This window comes from Manacus vitellinus, unplaced genomic scaffold (assembly GCF_001715985.3).
Source record: "Manacus vitellinus isolate BGI_N305 unplaced genomic scaffold, ASM171598v3 scaffold_6_pilon, whole genome shotgun sequence".
NCBI classification, from domain to species: Eukaryota; Metazoa; Chordata; class Aves; order Passeriformes; family Pipridae; genus Manacus; species Manacus vitellinus.
In genome coordinates this window covers 17,619,119-17,637,476 of record NW_021940750.1, presented here as the reverse complement: position 1 = coordinate 17,637,476, position 18,358 = coordinate 17,619,119, and the positions used below count along the sequence as shown (strand labels likewise).

Here is an 18,358-nt window from a genome sequence, read left to right as displayed (position 1 = left end):
AGGGAATGCGCACGGAAACAGCGGAAAACGGGATAAAAGCATCACCAGCCAGCCAGGAAAACAAAACCCCTCCTAATTTTCCAAAGTAAATCATTCCACGTGCTCTCTTTAATGAGTATAATTTTAAAGCAAATACCTCAAAAAAACATGCTTAAGGTACTCATAATAAGTAATTGTTCTTGCAGCTGCGTTATAATGTGAAAATACTTTTTATCGGTGTCCAGTACAAAGGGAAATTCCCAAATTTAAACTCGTGAATATATGGGGGTTTTTGCCTTTCATCTTGTTGGATTTCCCCTACTCTTCATGGGAAGGCATTTTTTTAAAAGTTGGTCATTAAAAGAGTTGGAGAAGCTGTGTTTTGGTATGCACACTTCTATTTTAAAATTATTATTAGATGAGCTTACCCTCAGTTGAAAAAGCAGAATGCAAGTGCATTTTGTGCATGCCGCACAATACAAGTCTGCACTCTCAAATTTTTCAAAATACTCTTCCTACGTATTAATGCTATGGGAGAGGAAAATGTCTTACTGTATATTACAAGGTGCAGAGTTTGTCCCTTTCATTAAGGAAGCCCTTTGTGGGCGGACATGAAATGTTTAAAGGTGAGATGCAGGCACTGGAACACAGAGAACATGAAAATGTACAACTGTGTCTGCTGGGTCGGACATGGAGTCTGACTCAATGCTGTGTCTCCAATTGTGGCCAAAAGAGGATGCCCAAGGAAAAATATTAGGACTACAGAGAGCGCCTTTAATGATACACTCCTCTCCCAGTCTCCAACCATCTGGAGGGACTTCTCAAGGCAGGGATAGTGTCTGGTTATTTAGTAATCCTTGCTGGTTCCCTCTCATGAACTTGCTGGTCTCCCCTTGAACTCACGTGAACTTCTTGAATCCATGACATGCCGTGGCAAACAGCTGCTCAGCGTAACAACACGTGTGGTTTTGTCTGAAACCTCCCATTTTATCTGAACCTTCTATCTGCCAGTACCATTTGATGCCACTTTTGTACTGGAAGACACAGCAAGCAATCTATCCCTAGGCATCTACTCCAGAACACTCATGATTTTTATGACTTCTGTGTCTCTTAAGACCATTGTTTAGCCAACATGATGATCCCTACCCTCACAGTTCTTCCATGTACAAAGCTCTTTCGTTCTATAACAGAGTTTAATGTCTGATTTTTTTTCCCTTGAGAAAAAGGGCATGGGGAAATGGAAATGAGTATCAAACATTCGGCCCAATTGCCAAAAAGTAAGAAATCAAAGATTCCATATTTTAATTAGACAAAAAAAGAGTAACAGTTGCTCAACACCATAGACATGATGGAGTAAAAGTTATGATACTTTCAGGATACAGCTTCCAGAAGTTTGCTCCATCTACATAGCAATTTTGTCAGATTCCAAAGTACAGCATTGTTTCAGAGGAGCAATCATGTGTTTTTGGTTTAATGTCCATCATCACCTCTGATCAACCATATGAGAGTCAAATTCCATGTTGCTGGATCCTGAGGAAGGCTGACTTCACTGACACCTTTTTAACGTATTAGCAGCAAGTGGGTGATCTTGCAGATGAAGCCATTCACAAAAGAGCAGGAGAACAGGCTGAATCAGTTCAGTCTTCCTCAACTATCCTGCCAATGTGTCTCCAGCTGCATGCCATGCAGCACACAAAGCTAAGGTCTCATTCCTTCTGATTCCTGTTCTCCCCACTCTGTGTGCCAGCATATGGCAGTCAGTATCCTTCTGGGGGTAACAATTCCTGTACTGTTCTCAAGACTTGCCTCTCTAGCATTCAGCATGAACCACCTCTCCAATAAATTACCTTGAATTTTTACTGTACCACTGTATAAACAGCAGGAGATGTCAAATAGATCTGCTGGTAGATGTTGGTATGCTTTGGTTTGGCTCTCACATTTATTGCCAATGAAGCCCTCAGAATTCCCTTTACATACCCAAGAAGAAAATCCTCATATTCATTGTTATCTTGAAATGCCCTGTTTCAGTAATCGGAAATTTGAAGACTTACAGCAACACAAAAGAAATGTTATTTCATAAATGTCTTACATAACATGCAAATAAATAATCTCAGTCAGAACAGAGCCTCTGGAGACCATGTGCATCTATGTAACAGGTAGCATACAAACAAAAAAGTCTGTAGGTTGTTTCTTCTTTGGTTCTAGAGAGGAGGTCATTAATTTCCTGCAAAGATCTACAGAGAAGTGTATTAGAAGCAAATACTGAAAAACAAAAAGTCACAAATCTGCCACTAATGTTGTAACACCTTCCAGTTATAAATTCCAGATTCAGTTCTGCTGTCCCCCAAATGAGGACTGTAACAGCACTGATTCACACCAGCTTATGCTGCTGTGGAACTTCATACAGAGAGTAAGGTAGCCTCGTAGAGAGCAGCAGCTGCTAACTAAGTGGTCCTGTACAGGAGCAGATACTTACTTTAAAAGCAGTATTTGCCACTTTCAAGATGTGGCAGTTCTCTGACTTACAGAATTGTAAAAACAATCTTCTGACAAATTAAAAGTATTGAGGAATGAGAGAAGTAGATCCAACCTCTCTGCTTTTCCTGGAGGACCCCATAGGAGCTGTCATGTTCTGCAAGAAAAGGCGACTGTGAGGAACACTACCGATAATGAATTTAAAACCAAGGTTCTGTGTTACCTTAGGAGACACCCAGCTCCTCTACACTTTCTGCACAGTATTTGAAGGACTTGACTATATGCAAATCACACCTGCTGGTTTAAAAGCTGATACCAGAAGAACAGCAAGTGTCAGAATTGCTTTCTGTCATGGAAAAAAAATAAATAGCAGGGAACATGCTTGAATGCTAAGAATCCTGAGGGAGCTTGCAAGAGCTCAGAACTACAAGTACTATACAAAAAGATCTGCATGGTTCATCTGAGTTTCAGAGGATTTTTCAGCATACAAGACAAATGTGACAAAATCATGATATTTCATCTGAAATTTATGTGGCATTTCTATGTTTTGGGGAGAAAAAGGCTTGCATTAAAGTTTTAAGTGCAATAAACAAACATGTTTACCATACACACACTTAAAAATAATAACTTAGAACATTTTTCCTGGAATTTATACTATTTTTCTTGCTTTATAACTTGGGATGGGTTTTATAGAAATGTCTCTACAAAAATCAGTTTTGTCCTATTATTGCCTTTAAGAATTTCTAGTTATCGATTTTCATTTAAAAATCCATGCATTCCCATAAGCAAACTATTGTAGTGATGTGAAATCCTGTCAGAAGCAGCAAATTTGAGGGTGTGAAAGAGCCACAAAATATTCCACTGGTTGTTTCCTTATTCTTCCAAACAAAATATTAATACATGTTGCTGTAACAAATCTTTCACATTCTATGTGATCAAATGAATTCTAATTAGTGTGAGAAACTATTAGGACTAATGTGTGCCTGGAAAAAGGTAAACATACCATTTGTCCCCCTAAGTTTCATTTATTAGAGGCAGACATTTTGCAACACTGTTGTAAGGTCAGCCCCATAAACTTTGGAGGTACTTTGTAAGTCCTGCTTAATTTCTTTCAAGCACAGAGTTCATGAATTTCAGTGTAGATGAAAAGCTTGATAAAAAAAAAAGATAAAAAACCCAAACTGAAAATCCAAGATGAAAAATCAAGTTTTAATTCAAACCACAGAAATTGCCTGTAAAGATGGAAATAATGGACCTAATTCATCCCCGCTAGACCACCACTGATGTTAAAAGATTTACTGCAGGAATGATTTTGACAAAATGCAGTCACTGAATTTTCCTTAGTTACAGGCCTCACATATTGATCACATAATTGTCCTGCTGAGTTCTGCTAGTCAGCAGTGATTACAAAAAAAAAAATAAAAGCAGCTTCAGCTTGTGCAATTACATTCTTCATCATTTCTGTTGAATGCAGAGCCATTTTCTTGGTACTTGATATGAATATTTTTCCTCAAAGACATCTTTATAGGGGATATGCCATGTATCACCTGTAGTCTGCACCACACAGTCATATTGGAAAGCTGGCTGTTGGGAAACAACAGAGAAAAACATTGCTTTTAGACTTTATACAATATATTACTAAAATACCAATTACATGTATTTATGACTTCCAATGCTTACCTTAGAAACCTCCATAGTTTCACCTCTTTTAACAACTCTCATTTTATTTCCTTACACCAAACAAATTCTAAATTTTAGTACAGGAGGAAAAACTAAAATATCTGTTAGTATTTTGTGGTCTAGGAGTCATTATAAATGGTTAAAATTCTGTCTTCAATCAGCACCAGATAATAATGATTGAAGCATAATGCACTCAAATTTCCAGAAATAGCAAAATTATTGTTTTTCTGTTCAGTTAAACAAAATCGTATGGGAATTAACTCTCGATGTAGAGTTTATAGGCTTGAACTGATAGGGTTTAATGACACTAATGACATCTTGTACTTGTTCTTCCAGTGCATCTCTTTACAGAACCGACTTGCACTGTTTCAAGGAGACATAAGAAAAGGGTTTATCACTAATACTTTCAGAACAAGTCAAACAAAACACAACAGAAACACAAACACAAAAGAAACATTACTGGTTGGCAATTATGGTTGTCAGGATATACTATCACTCTGTATGTATAGTCTTGGAAGTCTACTTTTCTTGACAGCGTTCAGAATAACCTAAAAGACAGCTATGACTGGGAATACCAATCATCCAAATCACTTGTATGGGAATTAAGGTGTGAAAATTACTAGCCCCTTTGTACAAAAAAAAAGAAACAGGGTGTTTCACAGCTCAAGCTGTGTTACTCAGGTAACCCTACATTCATTATTTGGTTCCATAAATGAAATGTATGTATGGCAACACTGAATGAAAGGCTGTCATTCTTACAAGCCTGTATGTCTGTTTGTAATTATGAATGTTATCTTACAATTTCAACCAGAGAAGGCAGAAAATGAATCTGCACTGGTACACTATTCCTTTAAGTAGGCAATAACAATGCAGACAGTCCAGATATGTTAATATTATAGTGAATACTGAAATACCTGTATTTTCCTGCTTCTTTAAAATAAAGATGAATAAAATTTGGTTGTACAATTAGAAGCATGATATTTTATAACACTGCTACAGAGGAGAATAAGGTATTTCAAAATTTAAAATAAATTAAAACATTGGCACTCAGGATTTACCGAGTGCCAGTAATGTTTACTGAGTTTCCAGCACTGGAAACATTTGTATGCACAAACCTGTATTTCCATTTATATTATAAACATTTAGGCAGAATTTCTTGGCTTTCTGACAGTTTTCTTGTTTGTGGCATGCTTTGTGAATACAGTGAATTTTCAGTAAACATGGGAGTTTTGAGTGCATTGGTACAAATCCATTTCTTAGACTCCAGTAAGACTACTTTTACTTCCAGAGTTTGAAATTGTGTACCTTCAATGAATACGCTCTGTGTGTTTTCTGTCTGCAGCAGAAAACTTACCAAAAAATGTATACGCTTTCCATCTCCAGAAGTGGATAACACTATCTGGTGTCCACGCTGCCACTTACGGAACAGATGACGTGTCAGAGTGTCAGAAAGACAAGCCTTGTGATCCCGGAGGAAGTCTCTAGTAACAAACTTACAATGCTTGCCTGATCGGAGAGTGGCATATAGCAAGAAGGCATCATCGTCAGAGCTTAACAAAACAAATGGAAAAGACAAACGTCATTCACAAAGTGGTTGCAGGAAATGATTCAAATGCTGATCCAAGCTTTATTCATCAGCAACAGTAAAAATTCCCATCACTACTCTAGTTCCCTGGTAAAATAAAAACTGGCTTACCCCAGGGCATCAAAAGTTAGAGTACAATACAAATTGGATTGGTACACAGAGCATTTTTCCCCTCTTATCACAATCTGATAATAATATAATCTTCTGCCACAAAGTTTAACAATACAGAGCTATGTGGAACAGAACTGCCAAAATTCATCAGTATACCCCCAAACAGCAGCAGACCACAACTGCACACTGATGCTATCAGAAGTGCAAGTTCAGGGCACTGTGTTCTTGGCAGTGGTTTTAACAGCCATAAATTGTAATAAACCTTACAGCTGTAAACATGATTCCAAGTGATGAAATTCTTCACAATGCAACTTTTAATATGTATTGGTTTTTTAAACAAGTATAGCAAGGGATACATTTCTCTTTCACACACACAGAGATTAAGATACTAGAAATGGTACTAAAAACCACAGTAAAATCCACATAAATCAGGTGTTGGTCTCCATTATATTGAGCCATTTTCTTCAACTTACATATTTTCAGCAAAGAAGAAGTCTGCCTTATTCTGCATCTCCTTCATAATCTCTCTTTTCCAATTTGAAGAGTTAATCATCATATGTTTGCGGCCCAGCACGAGCAACCGGACATTGTCTTTTGCCAGGCAGTTAATAGCATCAAGCAGCTGCCAAAAACAAAGCAAAACCAAAGATTTTCTTAGCTGTAAAAACAGACCGACTAGAAACACTTTCACATATGAGTCTCAACAAGAGGGACTTCTGGACTACCCTCATATACGAATTAAGTAGATAACTAAATTAACTCCCTAGTGACAAAGAAAAAAAGAAACAACAAACCAATTAATTGTAGGAAGCTGCTCCCAACCACACAGAAAATACATTACTATTATAAACCTTTTCCGGCTCTTGCAGTTTGAACTACATGAATGAACTTGGGAAGATTTGTATGGAGATGTCAGAAATTCCGAGTCAGGTGAGGGAACTGAATAACACTGGGATTTAAGTAATATCTGCTTTAGGAAATGAAGCACCGAGCCTTTGACATGTGAAAGCCTCAAGACACACCGCCTCTCCATCCCCACCTGTTGGCGGAATTGGAGAACTACACGGGTCCAGGCTGCCCTGTGGGGAACAAGCCTGGATAGTACATAGAAATCCGTGACCTCAGGATTAAGGCTTTATGAAAGCCACATCCAGACTAGTCGCCCACTTATGAACCAACATCCTGAAGTGGTAAACTCGCTTCAGAAGGACTGTTCACCAGCCTCTTAGGTCTGTGCCTGTTTCGCAATAAATGATTCTCAGGACAGCCACTTGTGCCTGGGGCTTTCCCTCCCTGCTTCACCCAGATTGAGCTCATGGAGGACAAAGGTTCTGGCTTTCAGCATCCAGGTTTATTACTGTGGACTGCTCACAGAGCAATTTCACTTCTGCCCGGAAAGACAAAAGATTTGTTTCTTGAGACTGAAGCATCCATCATATTTGAAAGCCAAAGACTGTGCTCAACCACCAGGGAAAAGTGTTTCCCAATTTTTACATGCATTTACTAACACTGTTTGTCAACATACAATCTCCTGACTTTTCTTTAATCCTTCTGCCTGCTTTTCTAGCTACTTCCCTCTTCCTTGTTACTTTTTCTCCCTGCAATAACTCCAATTTGCCTTTCCCTTCCTTTCCTCCTATTTGTCATCCTTATCATTATTTGGTATCACCAGCTTTTGATTCAGGGGATAGAAAGACTCATTCTTCTAACTCTTGTGCACAATTTTACAATGCATTTAGTTTCATCTACCTGCAAAGAGCAGGGGAAAGGGGTGGTTCCCACTCAGTCTGCACCTTCTCACTACTCTTCTTGTGTTACATCTAAAAATGTCACAACTACCCACGACCTCACTGATCCAACAAAAGACATTTTTTTGTAGGGTTGAGCTTGCAGCAACCCAACAGACAGACTTGAGTCCATGGCTCAATGACTGATGGGAACACATCGCTGGAGGTGGTGCAGACAGGGAGAGTGGGACTGCCCCTCACAGCAAAGGACTTCCAGATGCCTCAAATTAAGTATGCCATGAATCTGGATCTAAGGATCTGGGAAAGGAGGTCAGAAGACTTTCTACATTAATTTTAGCTGTTGACCTATAAACTGCTGTTGCCAGCAATGACTCTGAGAGTCCAAAGGCTCTGTTTTCATAGAGACACAGGGGCTTGGTGCTAATGCAAAGCATAAGAGCTTAACAGTACCTATTGGAACTGACTTCCTGCTTCCAGGAGATCACACTGGATATTGGCTGTGTGTGCCTACAATCTACTTTTCCCCAGTTAAAACAAACCAAACATAATGTGAGCAGGAAAAAGCCAAATGCAGCAATTTCTATCCACAAAATGGCAGGTAAAAATAAAAATGGCATTTTCTCTAGTGCATGCCCTTGTTTTTGGAGAAAAGTTTCAGAATTCCTGGTGGAACATAGAACTGAAAGATAGAAACAAAAGCCACCATTTTTATGTTACAGAAAGGCTTTCGTAGTAAGTATAATATGTAATAACATATCTTCTCATCTATGTCACATATTATTAAATATTCAGGTTTTCAATATTGACATTTCTTTTGGAATGTCTCATCTGGGCAGTAAAAACTACTTCATCAATTTTACTTGTTTACAGTCACTTTTATTTTCTAGTTCCTATGCATTGGCCCAGTCCTGTAAATAGTTGGATACAAATACCAATGGAGAATTAAGTTGGTTAATCTGAGTTCACTAAAGCTAATAAAAGCTAGGAATGTATCTACTGCATCCACACACAGTTTCAAATATAGAAGTCAACAGTGAAGAAATATCAACCATGAGTAATTTAAGTAACCCCTTACAAATTCCAAGTGAAAATATTTTTTCTTTTTGCCTAATTTTTTGCTACATTAAGGGGAGGTTAGCAGAAAGTGAAGTGGAAAAAAAATTAAAATGGTTTTCAAAGAACACTTCAGGAGCTGATTCCACATAATCTAAAATAAAAAAAACTTGACAGCAAGATCATCCTGATGGTACAACATAAGAAACAAGTCCTAAAAGCAGATTATGAGTAAAAAGAGTCTCAGGAACATATCTGCACTAGCAATACTGCAAGTCAATAAGGAATTGACAGTGTTTGAACTGCTAGAGTTTACCTCCAATAAAAGAACGGGAACACCTTTTAGTTACACTTAGGGTTCAACAAAACAGCAGCTGCATTTCCAAATACAAAATGGTCCGTGGGGGCTATTCCCAAGATTATAAAATACTTAACTGTCTTGGATCCAGCTCCCTTAAGTTTTTTCTTTCTGGAGGTTATAAATAGTGACACTTTGTACCTGTTAGTTATGTAGACTTTCTTGCCCTACATATTATTAGCATATGAGGTTCTCTAGTGTGAAGTGCTTCTGGGAGAAAATGGAGAGGTTGGTATAGTATAGCTGCTGTTTTGCAATGGAAAAACTCAAACCAGTCTTAAATCATAATAAAATTAAAGGGAATCAATATTTTAAAATTTTGAAACTCCTGCTTGCATAACAATGCACTGTCCCTCCTCTACTTACCACAGAGACTAACCTTGCTTACACAACTAAAACACAGAAGATAGAAATTATTTTTGTTTTCATAAGATAAAAATAATTTTGTTCTGCACTCCCCCTTATCTGACACAATTTTACTAGAGAGAATTTTATCTCATTTCAGGCTGGGGCACTTAACAGGAGTGGTCTACAAGGAGTCACAGAACTTACATGGGGGGTTTCCTAAGTGTATTTTACTCCCACGCCTGGCTGCTTCTCCAGAAAGGAAGACATGAGACACACAGTAACACTTGTTTTAGTCACAAAGGAAACAAACTAATAAAAAGCAGCAATAGTGATCTCTCATTTAAAAAGATAGGGGTATTTTATTAATCTAGTATCTCCAGAAGTTATCTAAAAGTTATTATCTGCCACTATACAATGCAAATATGCTACATGCAGTAAGCTCTGTGTAGATGCACCTTTTGAATGTTCCCACATTATTTAGGCAGCAAATATCAGATGCTCAGTTCCAAAGGTAATCTGAATAAAACATTAAAAAATATAAAGCACACAAATTCCCTATGATAATAATTTTCTTGAGAATGAGGATTACAAAATTAGTGAAAGAATGGCCTGTTATGAATGAGTATCTTTCAAATTTGGACGGCAAGGCATATAAACCCACATTTTCTCTGAAAACAGGAATTAGAAGATGCCATTTTGCACTGAAGGGAAAACAGGCATGGTTAACTGGCTGCTTCAATTCATATGGCAAGACATAGCTGAGGCAGAGTAGCAAGAAGTTGTGAATTGCTACTGTACTGCACAAATCACTGGCCATGCAACAAGGCACCAGAACTGGATTACATAGATAACTACCATTGCAATCAGTCTTATTTTCTTTTCTTCTGACAGGGCACATCAGGATCCATGCTTCTTTCTGAACTACAGACATTTTGATCATTTTCAAAGATCACTAGATCCCTCTCTGAGAAACTCACGCTCAAGACATTCTACTTGCGATCCCTTTCATCACTTATTAGTCATTTAAACTATTCCTATGCTGTCCTAGTCTTTGGTTAATTATATCATTCTCAAGCTTCTCCTAAACCTTGACATTTTCCTTACATTAATTTTGTGTTCACAGCACTTATCAAATGACACTGATGGAGCCCTGTTGTGGCCATGTAGTTCTTTTGTGAATCAGTGAAACACTTGTATGATACTCTGGTTGAGTGTATACAATTTATCTGTCCTTGAGACACTCCCATAGATAAGAGTTTTTTCCCCAAAAGTAAATGAGTTATTTTTTGTTTCTGCAGCAATGCCATTTTATGAAATTTCCTCTCCACCGACAAGCTCCTGCCTTCATATCACAATGCACCTTTTTTTTTCTGTTGTGCTGATACAATCCATTTGTTGGGCCATGTTGTCAAACAGACCATGGCACAGTCGCAACTATGCTCACACACTGGATCAGAGGAGCTGAAGTGAAATGAGGAAGCAGAGCAGTAGGACAGAGAACACATACTCCACAGGATCATACTGATGTTGAACTCCTCATACCATGTAAAAAGCTTGAGCTTTGCAAATATGAAATAAAGCAACTAAAACTGCTGTAACTGGTAGTTTCACATTTTAAAAATCAATTATACCTTGGAAGAACAACTTTTTAGGTGAGAATAAATATTAAGAGTTTCCCACCAGAAGGGAGGTCTTCTATACAAACTTCTGGAAATAGTTTTGCAGTGACCCACATTCACAATTCTGCACAATCTCAAGGCGATCAAACATAGGAGTTAAACTAGGAGAGCAGGGAATCCTTGTCATGCTGCAAGATTAATTACCTTTCTTTAAATTTCACAATACCCTTATAAAGTGAATGCATAATGACATCTCCATTTCACAAGTGCATAATGGAGCACAGGGAAGACAGATTAATTACGCCACCTCATACAAGGAACTATGAGCAGAGCAGGATACAGATTTCCTAAGGCTTCACTGCCAGTCACCCATTCTGATCACTAGGTCATGCTGTGCCATGTGTTCCCAGTTTCAAAGGTCAGCTTGCGGTAGGACAGCCTTTCTCCTTAGATAATACTGGTACTTTCCCACTTGTCAGATGGGAAACCCGTAAGCACTGCTGCTGGGAGGCACACCATTCAGTGATTCAGCAAAAGGTGACTCACCTGTATACATGTAGAGCATGAAGAAGTAATCACCCCAGAAATATTTAAATTACATTTTTTATTAATAAATCACGTTTGACATTGCCTAAACATTTGGTTTCACTAACTGCCATTTAACAGCAAAACACATCTACAATCAGATTATCTCCTAGTAACAGCAACAAACTGCTATATTATTGCTATTTTCACCTGGTTTTGGTGCTGCCTCCCACCCAACACTCTAGCTGTGAAACTGCAGAGGAAATCCCAGTGCAGACCATAGGTTCAGAGCTGCGGTAACAGTAGTGTCAGGCGGCACTGAGCATGAGCATTCTATCCAATCTAAAGCAAGAAATTGGAGCCAGTTGGAAAAGGTGACTGTTCCACTTTACTCTTTACTGATGTAGCCTCATCACAAGTCTCTGTGTGCAGTTTTGGGTGCCACAATATAAGAAAGACATTAAGCTCTTAGAGAGCATTCAAAGGAGGGCAATGAAGATGGTGAAGGGCCTTGAGGGGAAGCCGTGTGAGAACTGGCTGAGGTGACTTGGTCTGTTCAGCCTGGAGAAGAGGAGACTGAGGGGAGACCTCATTGCAGTCTACAACTTCCTTGTGAGGTGAAGAGGAGGGGCAGGCACTGATTTCTTCTCTGTGGTGACCAGTGACAGGACCCTAGGGAACGGCACAAAGCTGATTCAGAGGAGGTTTAGGTTGAATATTAGGAAAAGCTTCTTTACCCAGAGGGTGGTTGGGCACTGGAACAGGCTTCCCAGGGAAGTGGTCACAGCACCAAGCCAGACAGAAGCATTTGGACAGTGCTCTCAGGCAACACGGTGTGATTCTTGGGGTGTCCTGCAAAGGGCCAGAAGTTGGACTTGGATGACCTTTGTGGGTCCCTTCCAAATCAGGATATTCTATGATTCTATGAATTAATTCCCACCATCACCATGTTTATTTAAGAGTTTAATCATCTTTGGTTCCCTTTTTGGTTTCCCATATTGTAGACCAAGAAAAGAAGCTCAGAAAACCCCTGTGTACTTTAGTCCCACGCACAGGAGAGACACAATGGGAAGCTGGAGGTTTTTCCCACAGCACAGCCAGTTACTCAGGGAAGGCGAGTGTGCTGCTTGCAAAGAAAGGCTGGACTTCCTCACTGAGCCTGGTAATTTCACCAAAGCAGATTCAATACCATTACCACAGCACCAAATACAAATGCTTCTTATATTCTCTACATTATTACTGATGACGCAGTATAAATTACTTTCAAAGTCCTCTTTACTCAAATGCAGGGAGAGCATCCATGTTTCTTGATCCTCGTACAGATTATCTGCCCCTGACTAGCAAGGAAGTAGCTACTTAGAAGGGAAGGGAAAGCAGGTAGTGGATGAGTAACAGTCACTAAGATTAATCAGCGTGCTTTACTTTCTGCCTTTTAGACAGGCAACAGCTAATCCTTAGGAATTATCCCTTTCTGCAATACTGCAGAAACAATATTGTTGGGAGTACTTGTCTCCTGTGTTACAGTAGGACTATTCAGATTGATGTAACATATCATCATGCAAAAGTCTATCAATGACAGCACTTCACACATCAATGACAGCAATCACACAATGTTTAACATGTTTTAACCTGCCTACATTGACTCTACACCTAAAATTGACTTATCTTCTCTTGACGCATTCACTAGAGATGTCTTAACTCCCTATCACAATTCATTAAAATTTGCAGTTCATTTTTAGATGTTAGCTTTTACTTTTGACTTCACAGTCAACTCTATTAATCAAAGGCAGATTATTGATTGAGCAGGAAAACTAACCACAAGAGCAGATACCCAAGTTGATTTAATATAGATTGAGGATGGTACAGTAGCCTCAGTTTGCTATATGATGTGATGCCAAAATACAGCACTGCTGCCTGCAGAGTAAATTTGTATTCAGAGGCTGAAGATGCTTTTGCAGCCAGGTCCAAACTGACTGGAACTAAGTGCGTATCAAGATACCTGCACAGCCCAGTGTTCCCACTGCCCAGAGGACTTGGCACAAGTGCAATGCAGACACATTACTTTCAGGTCAAAACTGACTACGACAATACTCTATGGACTGTATATAAGCTAATGAACCCTCTTGAATCCGGGGTAGTGTGGAGAATAAAGCAGAGTAACTGTAAATATATTCAGGTCAGATACAGAAGCAATAGCACAATTTATATTTTCCTGTATTCACGGTACCCTGCTATTATGCCAGTAATGGAGAAATCTTTAATTACAACTCTATTTGATTTCAACTGAAGGTGCAACCTGCTCAGGATAATCTCTGAAACAATTCTGTATGTAGAAGTAATATGTTTGTAAATAGTCTCTGACATTACATTCTGCTATACTATAAACTGCGGGTAAAGTTTCAAATTTCAATCAAGCTTGAAGAGCCACCCATTTTTTATTCTACTGACCAGCTCAAAGAAAAACACAATACAACCCAAAACTGTGTAAATTAATTTCAGGTTTGGTAAGACAGTTACAAATTTCTTCTATGCATATAGGGAGGGAAAGCTTCCTACCCTTCACAGAAGAGAGTCATGTAAAAAAAAAGGTTTTGAAATAGGTATTTTCTAATATATAGTCTAATTACAGTCATATCCTGCTCTGTCTTATTCCCAAAGGGCATATCAAGTAGTTAACTGATGGTCAGTGAAGTGGTATTTCCTAGGAGAATCAACAGAATCACGCTGGGATGCATGCAGAGACCAAAGAAATATATACACAGTTTAAACACAGAATTAAATGCATATATGACATGAAGGATGGGGAGGTAGGAGTGGGTGGAGGAGACACTAGCTTTTTGGAGTCTGACTTTTCAGAATAGATTGTCACTTTTAAAAGATCTCAGCTGCTTTGTCAGACCTTACATTTTACAAACCTTTTAGTGTGACCATTCCTGCTCGTACTTTTCGAAGTCTCTGCTTTTGAATGGTAACTACTTTCATCATCATGGACTTCAGATGAATAAAGTTTAACCACAAATAAAAGAAAGAAAAACGGGTAGTGACAATAGTTAACATAGCATGGTATTAAATTAACAGTGCCAAGAACTATGGAAATGATGACTAAAGAAGATATGGACAGGTGGGGAATTGCTAAATTTTATAGTACAAATTGCACAAGAGAAAAACAGACAATTTTTTCTGACTCTTACAACAATTCAAGATACACAAACAAATATTCTTCCGTTGCCTGACTGCATTTTTGGAAGTTGAATTTTGTACATTACTGCAGTGCCAGTCAAATTTCTCAATCCAAAAGTTTTGTTAATCAGCTACAATACCGTTTTCTTTCCCAATCACTTACAAAAAATGTAATGTTGATTTAAATGGAAGCAGATGATCTGATGTTGACTCAGCAATTACGAAGCAGGAATAAAGATGGAAGAGAAAGGGTGAATCTGAAATCCGAAGCAACATTCTGCTAGGGCAGCAACTGGGAAACGTCCAAGTCACAATCAGCTATAGCCCAATCTTAGCAGCTTACTCTTTCTCTGTTAATTAAAACTTAACATTTTCTATTTTAATTGTGGACTGGAAGTAAAACATTTCCTTTCATGAATTTGAATTTTCTGAATGTCCTTCTTTCTTAAGTCATGTAAAAGGGCAGAGATATTCGTCTTTTTCTGACCTTCTCTGAGATATTTTTTCTACGTAGTTGATACCACTGTATACTTTTCTCCCTCCTCTTACTCATCTTCTTTCTTGTAACAAAGAATAAATACCAAGATCTTGACAATATGGGGCAGCTTCCATGGATTCTATTTTATCCAGACATCTCCTGAGAACCTACTATTTTGTACCAAAACCTGGAGATTTGCAAAGTAATAAAAAGGGTTATCAGTATCAACCCTCCACACCACAGAGAAGAGCTAGGTGATCCTGTCTATCTGTAATTATACAAAAGTAGGAAAAGAAACATGTAAAACCTGAAAGGGCATGAACTGTTTCCTTTGCATTTCCACATATCATTACTATCCTTTGTTCTCACCCTTGAATTCTTTCTACCTGCACTGCTGTTTCTTCAACAGTTACTGATCACTACACATTGCTTCACTGCACCAATATTACACATACATCACCTTTATATTCTTGAGGAAGCAAGTTACATAAAAATGAAAATGTATGAGGTTTTACTTATTTTTGTATAGGCTTCAGATGTGCAATTTTACCGATCAGAGCCACTGACTGTAAATGGAATAATTGTCCCAGCTGAAGTCACAGCTTCAGAGATTTGCCATCTTTTACTCCAAATCCAGTCTTTGCCATTGATACTCTTACTTTTCTACTATTATTGTGGCAGCTGTATACAAAGACTTATGAACATAAGGGAGTTTCCCTTACCATTTTTAATTTTAGAAACTACGTAAAAAGCTAGCTATTAGAAAGGGACATTTGTGAACTAAATGCAGCTGTGTCAGTCTTCAGATTTTCATAGTGTGGGTCAGAAGTTACACTTAAGTACTGAAAATCCAAAATGTGAGCAAGATCTCCAGGTGGTGGTGGCGGCAGTGGTGATGGGGTGTTATGAAAATGAAAGCACAAGCTTGACTGATCCTTTCCATAGATAGGAAATAACGTGGTGCAGGACTGAAATCATCTTTGTAAGACTGAAACTGACAGTTTAAAAGATACCAATACTGAAGCTCTCACCACTGTCCTATGCAGATGTCTACACAGTGTGACTGACCTAGTCTGATGCTAAGTGTTTTCCCCATCTCCAATCTGTGGGTTCAAAAAATCCCAGACAGTACTTTTGTTCTTTGAGGAAAAGGTGCTGCAGCAGCTGAGGAGATCACTGTTACAGGAGTCACAGCTATGATGCTGTTAAAGGTACATTAAACCTTTGCTTCTGCAGCAACATACCATGTTTGAATAGTTCCACAAAATCTTTAAAATAACGACTATTTTTATGCTCAAAGGTCAACAGGCTTATCATTCAGGTAGAATGACATGATAACCAAGGAAACACATTGATGGTTTGCAGTTAAAAAAAAAGAACTGGAATACAACATGCAGCAAATACTTGTAACACAATTTTCACACTGCTTTTCTTCTGTTTCTCACTAGTACTATTTTCCAGCTGCCTGCTACAGATTAATATAGAGAGGTTACCTTCAAAACTTTTATATACCTTCAAAAACAATTATTCCAGTAACAGCTCTTAACACATATAAATACATTAACAAACACTACTGAAATGAGCTGTGATTTCTCTGAAGGTCAGAAAGAGGAAAAATTTGGTTACTATGAAAGGAAACATATAAAATGTTCTTCTTCAACAGTATAAAAATCAGCAGAAGCAAACTAAAGCACAAAGGTCTGAGATGGAGGAGCAGCTGTGTGGTCAGATCAGACCTACCTATCCCAAGCTGACAGTGCATCAAGGCTTTCAGCAAGGAGGTACCAAGGAGAGAATCTGTTTAATACTGCTAAGAACATAACTGGTATTTACCAGGCTGGAGAAAACCTAGGGGACTTTCATATACCACTATGCCTTGCATTGTGAGGAAGAGGTTCAACTGTCTCAGTTGGATCAAGGCTTACCATGCTAAGTAAATCACTGTTCCTACAAAACCAGGAAAAATCTGATGCAGAGTATAACAGTTGAAGTAAAACGTGAGACAGTACTATTTTTCTTAATGCAGTCATTAGTTTTGATTGAGCAGCATTGCAGACTTGTGCCATTTTACTACTAGTAATACTGCTGGCAGTATCTATGCCTGGAGATCCTAGGCAGTGAAGGTCAGAAAGCCCCCCACAGTAGCTAAAATCCGTAAGTATAATTTACTTTGATGCTTTTAATATAAGTTTTTTGATAGCAGTCTGCAATACTCAGTAGCTGGACAGTGGGCAGACCACTGTTTCATCTGAAGTACTTTAACTCAGAAGATGAGATACAGCCATTTGGCAAAGAATATTGTCAGCTCCTACAAATTAATTACAGATTATATTTGGCATTTGTCTAAAGGCTCAATCTCCTGGGAACAACTGGTTATATGAAAAATTTTGTCTACTTAGTAATTTTTTTTCCTGTCATCAAGAGAAATAAGCTTGAGAATATGAAAATACAACCAGCGGAATAGCTTGGACAACAAAAGTCAAATAACAATAATAACTCTCCCTTTTCTATAAAAGGATCTACTTTTTTAAAGCTAAAACTGGGGACTTAGAATTAGTTTCCAGGCACCTGTACATGACTATACCAGCCAGCACATTTGAGGAATTATGTTACATCTTTCCCTTCTTTGACCATTTCCACGGAAAAGATGTAGATACCCGGCTAACAATTCCTGGAGCACTCAGGATCAAACTGCAGTGCTCAAGTGCAAGACAGAACTATAGTTTCAGAAGTATTTTGTTTACCAAACTTATCAGATAGCAAAGGGTTAAAACTCTGTGTCATATTAGTGGTTATGTTATGTTAGCTAGACTGGCAAACTGAATGGGCTTGTGGAAATGAGAGTGAGTGGGATGACAAAAAAGAAATCCCTAACCTATAGCATTTGAATTTCTGAAAGCCCATTTGGGAATGCCCATTCAACGGGAAGTTAAGAGATTTTCATACTTCAAGGCATGATATGAAGATACATACATATCAATGCAAAGTGAAAATGTCAAAACCCTCCAATTCTTTTATTTAAGACACTTCCTGTAACTACTGAGACTTAGGGCCATTACACATAAATGGATTTAAACAGTACAGTGAAATGTTCTACAGGGATATCATGAACATGACTTTGGATGAGGGAAGCAGCCTAGTGACATTAACACTAGACAAGCCTGGGGTGACTACTCCTAATAAGGAGCAGGGGAAATCAACATCATTAAGACTGTCTGG

The 18,358-nt window shown here is 38.3% G+C and overlaps 1 protein-coding gene across 3 annotated transcripts in view; it reads right to left on the bottom strand.

Moving 5' to 3' along the window:
- Positions 1-3,636: 3,636 nt before the first annotated feature.
- The window catches only part of PRORP (protein only RNase P catalytic subunit), a 49,501-nt gene continuing 34,779 nt past the window's right edge, over positions 3,637-18,358 (bottom strand). For all 3 annotated transcript variants that reach the window (XM_018082840.2, XM_018082839.2, XM_008924987.3), the window contains 3 exons: positions 6,304-6,452; positions 5,489-5,684; positions 3,637-4,038 (listed from right to left, as the gene is read on the bottom strand). In XM_018082840.2, coding sequence (XP_017938329.1) covers positions 3,910-4,038; positions 5,489-5,684; positions 6,304-6,452 — 474 coding nt within the window. In that variant the 3' untranslated portion in view covers positions 3,637-3,909. The remainder of the gene's footprint in view (positions 4,039-5,488; positions 5,685-6,303; positions 6,453-18,358) is intronic.